Genomic DNA, 13,421 nt, shown 5'->3' on the forward strand with positions numbered 1-13,421 from the left:
CCTCCAGCAGGATGGTCCTTCAGCCACTGTCCCTGTACAGACCCGCCGTCGCTGCGTGTCCCCGTGGTGGGTGCTGGTGAGAGATGCAACCGCTGCCATGTGGCCCGGAGCCACCAGCGCAAAATCAAGCGGGCTGCCCGACTTCTCGGTAGCCCCGACCACAGGTTCCTCTCGAGGATGGGAGCCCAGGAGGAAGCCTTGGCAGGGGCTTTTGGCACGTCCGCACCAGTGGGCTGGGGCAGGCGGTGGTGGGGTCGGTCCCTTTGCGTTGGCCTCATGGCTGCAGAGGACAGCTCGTGATGCCAAGGGCGGCAGACAGCCGGGAGCACGGCTCGGTATGGCTCTCTATCCTCATCGTCCTCCGGCAGGAATCCTCTGTCCCATCTTCCCCCAGAGCAGCCCCGGTGCTCCCGGGCACCCTGGCAGCAGCCGGTGGCTGTAGTTAATCGGTGCTAATCACCCTAGTGCAGCTCCAGCCAGCCGCTTGCCCAGGAGGCCACCGGCACGGGCATAGCCCACTCTCTGCTTGCCACGAGGAGCAAAACCTTGGGGTCTGCGCCTGGGAGCTGTGAGGACCCTGGTGCTGTTTGCAGCCAGGAAAAGGACCCAGGGGGTCCTTCCCGACCCCCTCCCGGGAGCCCCTGAACCCCGCTTCCCTTCTGCCCGGAGGCAGGGCACCCACAGATGGGGTGACACGAATGTGATTACGGGCACCCGGCTCGCTCGGCCGCCCAATGCCTGCAGCATCTCCGTCTCCGCGCGGCCGGCAGCAAACGGCAAAGCCCCGGTGCAGGCAGCAAGCTCCCCGGGAGCAGACAGCTTGGCTGCTGCCCGCAAGCTGCCCACCTACCCACCGCCCCAAACACATTCCAGGGGCTTGCTGCCGTCCCACACCGCTGGCAGTCCCCTCTCCTGGGGTCCTGCCCGAGGGATGGGGCTCTCCCCCCGCCATCACCCCTCGCCCCCGGGGAAGATGAACAGCGGGGAGCGGGGTGGAAGCAGAGCCCCCGCTCCAGGACTGCTCCTGCCTGCACCCTGCCATGCTCAGCCGCAGGCTTCCCCCCGTAGCGGGGCCAGAGCGGGAGGAGGAGCGAGGAGGCTGGTCCTGGCGCTGGGGAGAGCAGAGCGCAGAGAAGGAGGAAGAGCACGGCGGCCGCGGTGGTGCCGAGCGAGCGGCACGGGGCACCGAGCGGGTGGGCCTGGCCGGTGGGGCCAGGGAGCGGGGGCACCGGGGCGGGTGCTGCCTGACCCCACACTGCCGCCCTGACGGGCAGCGTGTGCCAGGCAGGGCCGCCGGCACGCCCCACCGGAGGAAGCCGAGAGCGGCCGGTGCAGCATCGCGGCTCCGCTCTGCTCGGCTGCACCCCGAAAGCTCGGCTCGCTGCCCCCAGCACCCCGCAAGAGCTGCAGGAGCCCCGCACCGTGTCTGCGAGGGACGGTGAGTGTGTCGGGTGAGGTCCGGGCCTCCGCGTGCTGCTGGGATGCCAGCATGGCCTGTCCTCGCCGTGCACCGGGGCAGGATGGTGGCCCCGGGGCTGGGGCAGCAGCACGGGGTGATCCCCCCCGCGGGAAAGATCCATTCACTGATCTGCCCCTCTCTGTCCCCGTGCACCCCGCAGGCTGGAGCCCCCGGCGATGAGGAGTGTCCGGACCCCCAGCCTCCCCCAGCCGCCCCCCCGGTCCTGCTCCTGCCACGCTGCCTGCCTGCGGGGCACCCCGTCCCCATGAGCATCACCTCGGTGGCTGCACATCACCCGCTGGGACCTCCAGCCACCGGCTCGCTCGGGTACCGGGGGGCTGGTCCCCCCCCACACTACCCCCGCCTTCGCCTTCCTCAACCGACTCCGTGGGCCAGCTAATGGCCAGCATCCGCCGCTGAGCCCCGATGTGGGGCTGGGACGGGGACACAGCGCAGCCGGTGTCCCACCACTTCAGAGGATGGCGGCAGCAAGCTGGTACCACCGGGACATCAGTCGGGTGGTGGCGGAGGAGCTGCTGGCCAAGGCCGGGCGGGATGGCTGCTTCCTGGTGCGGGACAGCGAGTCGGTCTCGGGGGCATATGCCCTCTGCCTCCTGTGAGTCACCTGCCTGCTGCTGCTCGCCGCTTCTCTCTCTTGTCCCTTGCCGGGGCCGCTCTGTCCCTCTCCCCGCTCCAGGCTCCAGGCACAGCAATCCCGGCACTGCCCCTCAGGCTGGCACTGCCAAACCCTTGTGGAAAATCCTTCTTTTCCACAGGGGATGTGGAAAGGGATGCCGGTGGGGCGCGCAGGGTGCCAGCTCTCTGGCACAGGGGTTTTCGGGTGATCCCCAAGTTGGACCAGGGGAAAAGCCTGTGTCCTTGGGAGCAGGCAGAAGCCTGGGCCAGCAGCCCTGCCCGGCACCAGGGCTGCTGAAGGGAGAACCCGAAATCCAGGGCGTGCCAAGCCCTTTCGGGCTGCCCGCCATCCCGGCCCCGGTGCGTGGGAGCGGGAGAGGCTGGCTCGTATTGCCCTCCCTCTGCAAAAACAAACATCCCCTCTCCCTCCAACCCCCAGCGCGGCCGCATCCGGGCCGTGACGCCCGCTGTTAACATCTCAGATGCCGGGACTTCAGGGCTGCATCCCCCGCAGCCCACGGGGCCCCCCGCCATCTCCACACTTGGGACCGGGCTTACAGCCCCTGAGAGCATTGCTGCTGGGGCTGCCTGCACCCTTCCTGCTGCCTGCACCCTTCCTGCAGCCCAGCGACACATCTGCGGCGGGGAGCGCGCGGGGCGGCGCCTCGGCGGCTTTGGCGGGATGCCACCCCCTTTCCTACGGCTGGCCTGGCCCGGCGCACGGGACAAATTGCAAACACATGGTGCTGAGGGGCGTCGGGGGGGTGCGGGGCATGCTGGGGGTTCAGCCGGCAGCCGCCCCAGCTCTGCCAGCATCCCGGCGCCGAGTCAGAGGTCGGGCCGATGCCAGACGGGATGGTGGCACGGGCAGGGACGTGCAGTGGCCTCGGAGCAAGTACGACTGTGGTGTCGCAGCCACGGGGAGGGCAGCGCCGGGCTCTGTCTGGCCAAAACCCCTCGGTGCCGTGCAGAGCCACGGGGCCGTAGGTACCGCAGCGAATACTGGCAGAGATGTGGCTGAGCGCCCTGCGTGCCGTGGCCGTGCCGTGGCCGTGCCCGCTGCAGGCAGGGTGCTGTTTGGAGGCAGGGGGACACCGCGCATCCTCCCCTGCAAACGGGTACAGACCCAGAGCTGAGGGTGATGCTTTTATTTCCAGAAATGAGAGCTCAGTTCCTCTCTCTGCAGAGGGGACGGGGCGTTTGCATCAGGGCTGGGTGCCAGGCACCCCCCACCGCAGCCACGCGTGTCGTGGGGGGCGCGATGGGGGACCCTCGTCTGCTCTCTCCCAGGTTCCAGCGGCACGTCCACACCTACCGCATCCTCCCTGATGACGAGGGGCTGCTCTCTGTCCAGGTGGGTGCAGCGGCGGGTGCCCAGAGGCTGGGTGCCGCTGGAGCGCGCTCCCTGCCCTGGCTAACAGCTCTGGGCGCTGTGCTGGGGTGGCCACCGGCTGCAAGCGGGGGCACGGGCAGGATGCAGGTGCGAGGGGGCCGGGGTGCTCAACTCCCCCGCCAGCCTCCGTGCAGCGCCCGGAGAGGTGGCGTCTGCCTGCCCTCCCCGGCACGCCAGCGCTGCGAGCAAGCGGTGCGGTTTGCTTTTTGCACGAGCTGCCTGCAACACCCAGCACGGCAGGATGCGAGCACTTTGCAGCCACCCCGTCGGCACGGGGCCGTCCGGGAAGGCTGCCTCCCCGCTGGCTCCACGGCTGCTGCCAGCCTGCCGAGGCAGCGCAGCAAAACGCTTGTCCCCTTCCTGCCACTGTCCCCTGCCCTGGCCTGGCCACACAGGACTGATCGCCACGGCATCTGTCCCCACAATGTCTGTCCTGGCCGCTGGCTCGGCCTCGCTTCCTCTCTTTGGTGTCACTTCACAGTTTCTCCTGGTACCTGGCTCTCTGCAGCCACCCCTTCTAACACCCTAAAAAGAGCATCCCGAGGGTCCCTAGGGAGCAGCCCTGTCTGCTGCCTGAGGCAGATGTCTCCGCACTCCTCTCCTTGCTCTGCTGCCCTGCCAGGGGCCGGGGTGAGCTCCCCATGGGGCCGGCGTCCAGCTGGCACCTACAGCTCATTTGGGCACATTTTGGGGGACAGACCCGCTCGACATGGCAAGCTGGTCCGCAGCCTGGCGAGGGGCTGCCCTGGCACGCGGAGCTGGTGAAGAGGGGGACATGATGGTGTTTGTTCCCTATCTGCCTCCCCAGACCATCCAGGGCATCCAGGCCAAGTGCTTCCGCACCCTCCCCGACCTGATCGGCGCCTACCAGCAGCCCAACAACGGGCTGGTGACGCCCCTGCTCTACCCCGTGCACCGGGCGAGGCAGGCGGCCGACGAGGACTCGGGTGAGCCGGGGAGGGGGCGGTGGGGACCGTGCCAGGCTGCGAGCGGGGAGGGGGTCCCGCTGAGCCGGCTGTCCTCTGCCCGCAGACGGGGAGGACGGCCGAGGCGGCGGGCACGCGGCGAGCGCGGGCCCGGCTGGAGGAGCCGGGGCGGGCGCGTGGCTCAGCGCTCCCATCGCCGGCCGGACCCACATCTCGCAGCAGCTGCACCAGAGGCTGCAGGAGCAGGTGCACAGCAGGTAACGAGCCCCTGCCCACCCCAGGCTGCTGGAGGCGACGGGGTGGGCACGGCCACCCCTCCCTTGCCACGCTGGCACCCTGGCGGGAGATCTTTCCAAAGATGCTCACCCGCCTTTGCAGCCCGGCCAGCGACTTCATGGGCTTCATGGCCGAGTACCTGAACCACCACCTGCAGCTGGACCTGGAGGCGCTCCGCCACGGGCACCCGCAGCTGCGCCATCTCAGCACCGCGCTCGTCACCGCCTGCCGGGCGCTGCACAGGCGAGTGTCCCGGCGGGGACCAGCCCCCGGGGTCACCTACCTCATCCCCGTCCCCTTCATGGTGCTTCATGGTGGCGGAGCATCTCCGCCGAGGCTCAGGAGATGTCCGTGCTGGCTCTCACCTGCTCCTCTCCTCCGCAGTGAGATCGACTTCACGCTGGCGGGTCTGGAGACGCTGGCCAGGGTGTTCGACCCCCCTGCGTCCCCTCGCAGCCCAGCCAGGGAGCAGGTGAGCCCCCCTCGGGCCGCCGCAGCCCCCCGCTGCCCGCAGGTGCCTTGTCGCATGTGACTGGGTGCAGCTGGTCTGCGGGGGAGGTGGTCGGGGTGGTTTTAGTGCCTGTTGGCACCCAAAGGTGCTGCACACCCCGTGGCGCTGCCGGTGGTCCCTGGGTGCTGTGTGTGCCGGGGTTCCCGCAGCTGGCAGAGGGGACCTGGCTCCCCGTGGCCTGGGACAAGCAGGGACTTGTTCCTGCACCTGGTCCAGGACGCGGCAGGGGGGAAGCTGCTTCCCCTGCCAGACCCCAGGGATGCCCACGTCTCAGGGTGCAGCCCGGACCCACAGGGAGGAATCCACCGGTCCAGTGCCACCGCGCTGCTCCAAAAATGTCCGTCCTTCCCCTCAGGGTCTCCTGACCAGCGATCCAGACCTGGAGCTGCTCCTCAACAAGATATCTACCGTCAACCATCTCCTCTCTTCGCTGGAGAAGAAGGTGCCTGCCCGCCCCGCGATGCCAGGCTGGGGAAGCCTGGATGGGCGCAGGGGGAGCACGGCCACTGCTGACCACGGCCACTGCTGACCACGGCCACCGCCCGGCTCCGCCGGTGCCCCGGGCTGGGGAACCTCACTCTGCTCCAGCAAACCCCTCACCTAAATTAAACCCTCCAGCAAAGCAAGCTGCCGGCGGTGGCACGGCCCCGGGGTTCCCCTCGGGGCAGGACAGGCTGGGTGACCAGGGCTCCCAGTTAGCCCAGTGTCCCCAGACCAGTGCCTGTCTCTCCCGCAGGTGCTGAAGTCGCTGCAGGAGACGGTGTCGAGGCACAACCTGGCGCTGCCCAGTGTGGTGGCAGTCCCCCCGCCAGCCGCCAAGCCCCTGGCCGTGCAGAGCTTCGAGGTGAGGGACGCGGTGGGGCCCCGGCGTCTCTGCTTGGGCAGGGCAGGCGCGGGGCCGCCCTGGGAACCGTGTCCCTGTCTGCAGGTGAAGGTGGGCAAGTCGCAGCGGGCAGCCCTGACGGTGGACGTGGAGTCGGGCACGGTGGCCATCACCAAGGCAGGCAGTGGGTCCCCGGAGGAGACCATCCCGCAGGACAAAAGTAAGGGGCTGCTGAGCTGACCCCCCACCGGCCACCGATGGGGTGCTGCGGGGCCGTGGGATTCCCTGGCACAGGCCTGATGCCAGAGTGATGGGCTGCAGACCCAGTTGCACCCCAAGCCCCCGTCCCACACTGCCTGCTGCCCCCACGGCAGGAGGTGGGGGACCACCATTGCCCCCCTCACGCCTGGCGTTCAGTCCTGCAGCTGATCAAATACCAGAGCGTGCAGAGCAAGGTGAGGCTGGTGTACGACCGGGAGCCACAGAGGAGCCTGAGCAGAGACTTTGTCTTCCCCAGCGCCCGGGTAAGCGGCGCCGGCTGCGCTCACGGGGTGTCCTGGGGGAATGCGGAGCCGTCATGTAGCAATGCAGGAAATGAGTGGTCTCAGGGTTGAGACCACCCCTGCAAGCCGGCTCCTACGCCTGGGGGTGACGTCCCCCTGACCCCGGCACCTTCTGGGGTGCTGCAGCTCCTGGCTCCCCTTTGGGACCCTAAGACACCCGTATCGTCCCACAGAAGCGAGAGGCCTTTTGCCAGCTGCTGCAGCTGATGAAGATCCAGCACTCCAACCTGGACGAGCCTGACCTCATCTCGGTGTACGTCGGGACATGGAACATGGGTAAGGGGCCAGGATAAGGTCGCATTGTCCTTGGGAGGCTGTCATGGCTCGTCGTGAGCCCGGGTGGGTTTTGGGAGGTGAGGGCTTCAGGGAGCTGCCCCAGGAAACCTGAGGTCCAAGCTGGTCCTCAGTGGGAGGAGGAGGCCGGAGAAGACCCCAACTTGGCCGCTTTCGGGTTTGCCCGTCCCGTCGTGATCCACTTGGCCGGTGGCTGTCAGGGAAATGGAGGAGCTGGGGTACTGGGAGAGTTCTGAGTGGTAGCAGTAAATCCCAGCGTCAGTCTGGGACATGCATGGGTGAACCATGGGGCTGGCACGATGCTTCCCGTCCCCGGTGGCTCCTGGAGACGCGTAGGGTCTGGGGTTGGAGAGGAGCTCGGCGAGCCAGGCATGCTGTCCCCCCCGGTGACCCGCTGTCCCCTGCCCGCAGGCAGCACGCCGCCGCCCCGCTCCCTCGCCTCCTGGCTGACCTCGAGGGGCTTGGGGCGCACGCAGGACGAGACCACTGCCTGCATCCCCCACGACATCTACGTTATCGGCACCCAGGAGAACTCCCTGGGCGACCGCGAGTGGGTCGAGTTCCTCCGCGCATCTCTGAAGACCCTGATGACCATCGACTACCGAGTGGTAACGTCAGGACGCAGCCTGGACCCCTCCGGCCGTGCCTGGGGAGGCACCCGGTGCCGAGCAGGCTAAAGACATCCCCCGGCAGTCTCGGGGAGCTGGTTGCCAGCAGCCATCGCCCCAGGGCTCTTACCCCCGAACCCAGGGTCCTCTCCCACCCTAAATGCAGCCCAGGGAACCTCCTATGCCCCACGGCCTCCGTGCAGGGAGTGCCCTCCCCAGGAGCCACCTTTCAGGGATGGGTTGGCTCACCTTGCTGCTTCTCCACCCGCGTTGCCCCTCCGCAGGTCGCCCTGCAATGCCTCTGGAGCATCAAGATCGTGGTGCTGGTGAAGCCCGAGCACGAGCGGCGCATCAGCCACGTCCACACCTCCAGCGTGAAAACTGGGATCGCCAACACGCTGGGTAGGGATGGGGACGGGGTGGCGGGGATGCCCCGGAGGGAGGGGGCAGTCTGGGGGCCATCCCAGGACCTCGGGGCCCCCCCCAGAGCTCAGTGCCTGGCACATCCCTGCAGGGAACAAGGGAGCCGTGGGCGTCTCCTTCCTCTTCAACGGGACCTCCTTTGGCTTCGTCAACTGCCACCTGGCCTCTGGCAGCGAGAAGACCCACAGGTGACGGAGGGGCGTGGGGGGACGGGGCTGCCCCGGGGCAGGTGGGTGTCTCAGGGGGCTGGAGGAGCCCTGAGGGGCTGTGGGGCTGTCCCTGTCCCCCTCCTGTCCCCACCTGGCAGGGGCAGGATGAGGATGAGGTGTCCCTGGGGTGGCTCACACGGTGCTGCTGTCCCCCCCACAGGCGTAACCAGAACTACAGTGACATCCTGCGTTCCCTGGTCCTGGGCGACAAGCGGCTCAGCGCCTTCGACCTCACCCTGCGCTTCACCCACCTCTTCTGGTTCGGGGACCTCAACTACCGCCTGGACATGGACGTGCAGGTGGGACCCTGCAGGCACTGCGGCTGGGGACGGTGGCACACTGGTGGCAGCACTGGTGCAGCCGCAGTGGTGAGAGGAGCTGGGGCTCACCACGCCTTCCTCTCCCGGCGCAGGACATCCTTGCCCATATAACCAAGAAGGAGTTTGAAGCCCTCCTGGCTGTCGACCAGCTCAACTTGGAACGGGAGAAGAACAAGGTGTTCCTGCGATTCAGTGAGTGCAGGGGCAAGCCTGGGGAACACCAACGTGCACCATGCAAGCCCCTCGGGGCAGGTCCCTGGGCTCTGCGTCCCGAGAGCACGCAAGCATGGGGACAGCCAGAGGGGCCAGGGGTGCCAGCCATCGGTGTGAGCCCCAGATGGGGACCACGACACCCCATGGGGACTCTCCCTGGCTGGTTGCAGCTGTGGGGACAGGCAGGGATGCTGGCCCTGTGCCACTTCTGTGTCTTGGTTCCCAGGCGAGGGTGACATCTCCTTCCCGCCCACGTACCGGTACGAGCGGGGCTCCCGGGACAGCTACATGTGGCAGAAGTTCAAGCCCACGGGGGTGAGCTGCTGGAGCGTCCCACCAAGCTGCAGGACATCACCGGGGGACAGGGACGGCAGGCTCGGACTGTGCCGGGCGGGCTGCGTGGTGATGTGCAGCCCTCACGCCTCCGCCAGCCCGTTCCCTCCCCAAGGGGGTCCGGGCAGGAGGGAGCTCACTTTCTGGGCTGCTTTTCTGGGCTGGGGGGAGCCAGACCCGAGGGGGCACTGAAGCCAGCTGCTTTCCCCATTTGTAGATGAGGATCAATGTCCCCTCGTGGTGCGACCGCATCCTGTGGAAGTCGCACCCGGAGACCCACGTCGTCTGTAACTCCTACGGTGAGTGAGACCCCGGGGCCGGGGGGACTCTGGGGTGGCCAGCGCTGCCCGGGACCCCGGGGCTCAGGAACCGTCACCCAGCTGCCCCCTCCCGCCATCCAGGCTGCACCGATGACATCGTGACCAGCGACCACTCGCCCGTCTTCGCCACCTTCGAGGTGGGAGTGACCTCGCAGTTTGTGCCCAAGAAGGGTAAGGGGTTTGGGGTCTGTCACCCCCCGTGCCCGGTTTGGGGTGAGCCCTGGCTGCGGGTGCTCGGCTGGCACACGCCGACCCGCCAGTTCCTGCCTGCAGCTCCCGGATCCGGCCCCGAGCCCCTGGCCTGCATCGAGTGGGAGAGCATCGAGGTGATCGTGAAAACGGCCAGCCGCAGCAAGTGCTACATCGAGTTTCACTCCTACTGCCTGGAGGGTGAGGTGGCCCCGCGGGGCGGGGGTGCCGGGGTGCCGGGGCTGTGCTGCGGGGGCGAGCCGGCCCCGGCTGGAGCTGTGTCCCCTGCTCTTCCCCGGCAGAGGCCCAGCGGAGCGGGGAGAACACCTCCCAGAGCTGCGACATCCCCGGCTTCCTCAAGCTGGGCTGGTCCGCAAAGCATCTGCCCGTGGTACGCACCGGGGCGGGTGGGCAGACGCTGGCCCCCCCCAGCCCTCGAGCATCCTCCTCCCTCCTCTTCCCCATCCCTCCCGCTGGCTCCGTACCCTGAGCCCCAAAGGGTGCCGGGGGCTGTCACCGTCCCCCCCAGGACAGAGCCGCCCCTGTGCCACCCTACCCTGCGACACCCCTCCCCGAGCACCCCTCTCTCTGCGTGCAGCTGAACCCCATCCTGCCCGACCTGGAGTACCTGGGGGACCAGCACTTGCTCCTCAGCATCAAGGGTGTGGAGAGCTGCGAGTCCTACGGTGCGTGCAGGACGGTGGCGTGGGGGCCGCCATGGTGGCATGGGGGGTGCCAAGCATAGCCCCCGCAGGGCTCAGCTAACAGCCTGCTGGGTGGAAGGTTTTGCAGCTGAAGCTCGGCAGGAGGGACCCCGGCACCCACCCCGCTCCGGGGTGCCGCTGCGTACGGGGGGGCTTGCCTGCCCGCCGAGCTGCCCGGAGCGGGGGGTAACGCAGGCGTGCGCTGTGCCTGCAGGCGAGTGCTGCATCGCAATGAGGTCAATGATCGGCAGCATGGCCCAGCAGTTCGAGACCTTCCTCTTCCACCGCGGCGAGGAGACGGGCTCCATGCGCGGCTGGATGAAGGTCCGGGTCCCCAAGGACAGGCGCAGCACCCGCGAGAGGCTCTATGGTAAAGGCGGCCACGCACCAGCCCCCTCCCCTCGCCCTGGGCATGGGGACTCAGGGCCACGCTCGGGCACGGCATGGCTGAGAGCTGCCCATGCCCACGCTGCCCTGCTGGACCCCGGCCGCGGGCAGGGGCCATGCAGTGCCCGGTGGAGAGAGGCCAGACTTCGGTGCCTTTGCAGAGTGGATCAGCTTCGAGGAGGAGGATGCCGAGCCGGCGGCAGATGCCCCAACGTGCCCCAAGCCACCCCTGCAGCGCCTCAGGTACCCAGCTGGGCTCAGCCCCACCACGAGCCCTGGCCGTGGGGCGATGCTGAGCCCTCTCCCGCTGTGCTTCGCAGGAGCCGGCCCCGCAGCCTCCCGGAGTCGGCTGCTGGCTACACCAACCCAGCCTACTTCATCTTCGAGGGGGTCCCCAACGCATGGGCGCCGGCCCCCAGTGCGGGCAAAGCCCACAAGCAGCAGGCGGAGAGCCTGGGCGAGGGCCAGCGGCGCCGGAGCCCCCTCAGGGCACGGGTCCCTTCGCCCTCAGAGGAGGAGCGGTGGGGCGGCCGGCCCCGCTGTGTGCCAGGGGCCCCATCCCGTGGGCACCCGCTCAGCCCCCCGGGCGTGGGCCAGCAGAAGAGACCCAAATCGGCTGTGCTGGTGAGGGACGCACCGGGGCTGGGCGACTGCTCGCTGACGGCGCTGCACATGGCCACCTGCCTGAGCCAGCTGGACCGGGCGTCCCCTGAGCGCAGAGGGGACAGCCAGAAGACCCTGCTGCACCAGACCCACAGCGCCCTGGAGCCGCCGCCGCGGCCCTGCCGGGAGGTGCCGAGGTGCATGCCGGATGCTCGCCAGCACGGCCGCCCTGGAGAGGTACTGCTGTGGTTCCCGTGGGGCTCTGGAGCTCAGCCGGGGGGCTTGGGAAGCTCAGGGAGGGGAGGGGACCTGCTTTTGGCCGTGGGGCCCCCAGCAGATGCTAGGTCCCATCCCCATGGTGGTGCTCTGCCTGGTGGAGCCACCATGGCGCAGGCAGTGGGATGCGGTGGAAGGTGGAGGAGCAGCAATGTACCTGGTTCATGCACATGGGGTGAGGACGGGAAGGTGGGGACTTCGTGGCCCTGGTGTGACACTGCTGGCGTGTGTCCTTGTTCTTCTTTCCCCAGTGGCCCTGCGACAGGGGCGAGCGGTCCCGCAGCGTTGGCGGGTGCCTGGGCCACCTTGGCTTGCAACAGGATGTGGAAGGGCTGCAGGAGCGTGGCTGGAACCACCTGGAGATCTTCAGGTACCCCCAGGCCCTGGAGCTCAGAAAGGGGGGCACGGTGCGGGCCAGCTCCTCTGGCCCTGGGATCCCTGGCAGAGCCCCATGCCCTGAGGGGGAGGAGAGATGAGCCTCGGGGTGGGGATGCACCAGGGCAGGGGCAGGAGGATATCAAGTCCCCACATCTCCGCGGATGCCTGGGGCCGTGCGGGCTCCCCGCTCCCTCTCGGGGGCTGCCCCAGCTCTTGCTCTCCCTCGCCGTGTGCGCAGAGATGTCACGGAGCGGGACCTGCTGGAGGCCGGGCTGCTCAGCCCGACCCATCCCCAGCTCGTCCACGGCAAGCTCGGCGAGAGCACTGCGGTGAGCCTGCCGTGGAGACCTGACCTCGGACCCAGCGACTAGAACACCCATCCCCACCCCAGCACCCGCCTGCGCTCTCCTCTGTGGAGCTCCCGGGATGGCAGAGAGCTGCCAAGGAGGACCGGGCAGGCAGGCACCCAGGGCTGGACCTATTGGCCACGCTCCCAACTTGCCTGGCCTCACCAGCAAGCAACTGGTGTTTCTCAGTTGGAAAGTCTCAGAAGGCTCCTGTGGCCATTGGGACGGACACTTTCCAGGTCTCGCCGCCTGTCTCCATCCTCCCTCCCCAAAGCGATGGAAGGACCATGCTGAGCCCCACCAGCAAGGAGGGACGGGGGACAGGGCAGATATTGAGGCCACTTGGGAAGCGGGGACTGCTGGGTGCTTTGGACCTCGAGGCTCAGCCTCTCCGGGTGGCCGAAGTGCAGCCGGCAAGGGCACAGCAGCATGTGTGGCCAGCCCAGCCCCGCACACCCTCATGCCTTCAGCCTCAGCGGCTGCTCCCTCCTCCCCGGGCTCAGCCCCGGTCGGACAGCGTTCCCAGAGGACTTCTCCTACAGCAGCCGCTCCTGAGGCTGCGGTGCCATTTCCTTACGAGATGCCCCTTGCTACCCCCATCCAGAATAAAGTCTCAGGGACACTGGGGTGCGTGTGTGCAACGCCTGGTTCTGTGCAGGGGCAAGGAGTGAGGCTGCCAAGCCGAGGCAAGCCAAGTGGGGAGAGTACTGGCTCCCGGTGCCTCGGCTACTCCAGGAGCATTGCCCCCTGCCTCCCACTGTTTAACTTGGGACCCCGCAAACCCCAGCCCTCGAGACTGCCCTTGCTTGGTGTCCCATGGGGCTCCCGCCCAGGGCTGGGCTGGCTCTGCCCTCGGCGGGTGCTTGCGGTGGCACGGTTCCCCCTGGAACACGCCGGCTCTGCCTGCTCAGCCCTGCACGCCGGCGGTCCCCCGCGCTCTGCCTCTGTGGCCGAGCATCCCCGGGCTGCCCCTTGCACCTCTGCTCACCCAAGCCGGCCCACTCGTGGCCACGGTCCCCCGCGTCTCAGGGTGCACCCGTTCACCCCCACCGTGCCTCGTTCATCGCGACGCTGACGTGTTTGCGTGGCACCCACCCTTCGCCCACCTGCACGCTCGCAAAGGAGTTAAATCCCCCGGACCGGGAACGGCTCTGCAGGCAGCGGGGGCACACGCTTCCCCCAAAACACAGGGACAACCCGACCCGGCAGGGCCCCGGCTGCTGCAACACC

General features: G+C 68.4%; 1 protein-coding gene across 2 annotated transcripts; it reads left to right on the forward strand.

Moving 5' to 3' along the window:
• The first annotated feature begins 1,125 nt into the window (after positions 1-1,125).
• Positions 1,126-12,072, forward strand: LOC142415205 (phosphatidylinositol 3,4,5-trisphosphate 5-phosphatase 2-like). Of its 2 annotated transcripts, XM_075513253.1 has the most exons (27): positions 1,126-1,444; positions 1,627-2,075; positions 3,386-3,449; positions 4,297-4,435; positions 4,521-4,671; positions 4,793-4,933; positions 5,075-5,162; positions 5,557-5,643; positions 5,938-6,045; positions 6,130-6,244; positions 6,442-6,548; positions 6,761-6,863; positions 7,293-7,489; positions 7,774-7,891; positions 8,004-8,100; positions 8,282-8,420; positions 8,534-8,633; positions 8,881-8,969; positions 9,205-9,286; positions 9,389-9,478; positions 9,581-9,697; positions 9,799-9,887; positions 10,095-10,182; positions 10,415-10,570; positions 10,749-10,830; positions 10,908-11,427; positions 11,718-12,072. In XM_075513253.1, the coding sequence occupies exons 2-27, from the start codon at positions 1,939-1,941 to the stop codon at positions 11,940-11,942; spliced, it is 3,429 nt and encodes a 1,142-aa protein (XP_075369368.1). In that variant the 5' UTR covers positions 1,126-1,444; positions 1,627-1,938; the 3' UTR covers positions 11,943-12,072. The 2 variants fall into 2 exon arrangements, with proteins under 2 accessions (XP_075369368.1, XP_075369369.1); XM_075513254.1 differs by lacking the exon at positions 4,521-4,671 and having other exon boundaries at positions 4,696-4,933.
• Positions 12,073-13,421: the final 1,349 nt, after the last annotated feature.

This window comes from Mycteria americana, chromosome 10 (assembly GCF_035582795.1).
Source record: "Mycteria americana isolate JAX WOST 10 ecotype Jacksonville Zoo and Gardens chromosome 10, USCA_MyAme_1.0, whole genome shotgun sequence".
Taxonomy (NCBI): Eukaryota; Metazoa; Chordata; class Aves; order Ciconiiformes; family Ciconiidae; genus Mycteria; species Mycteria americana.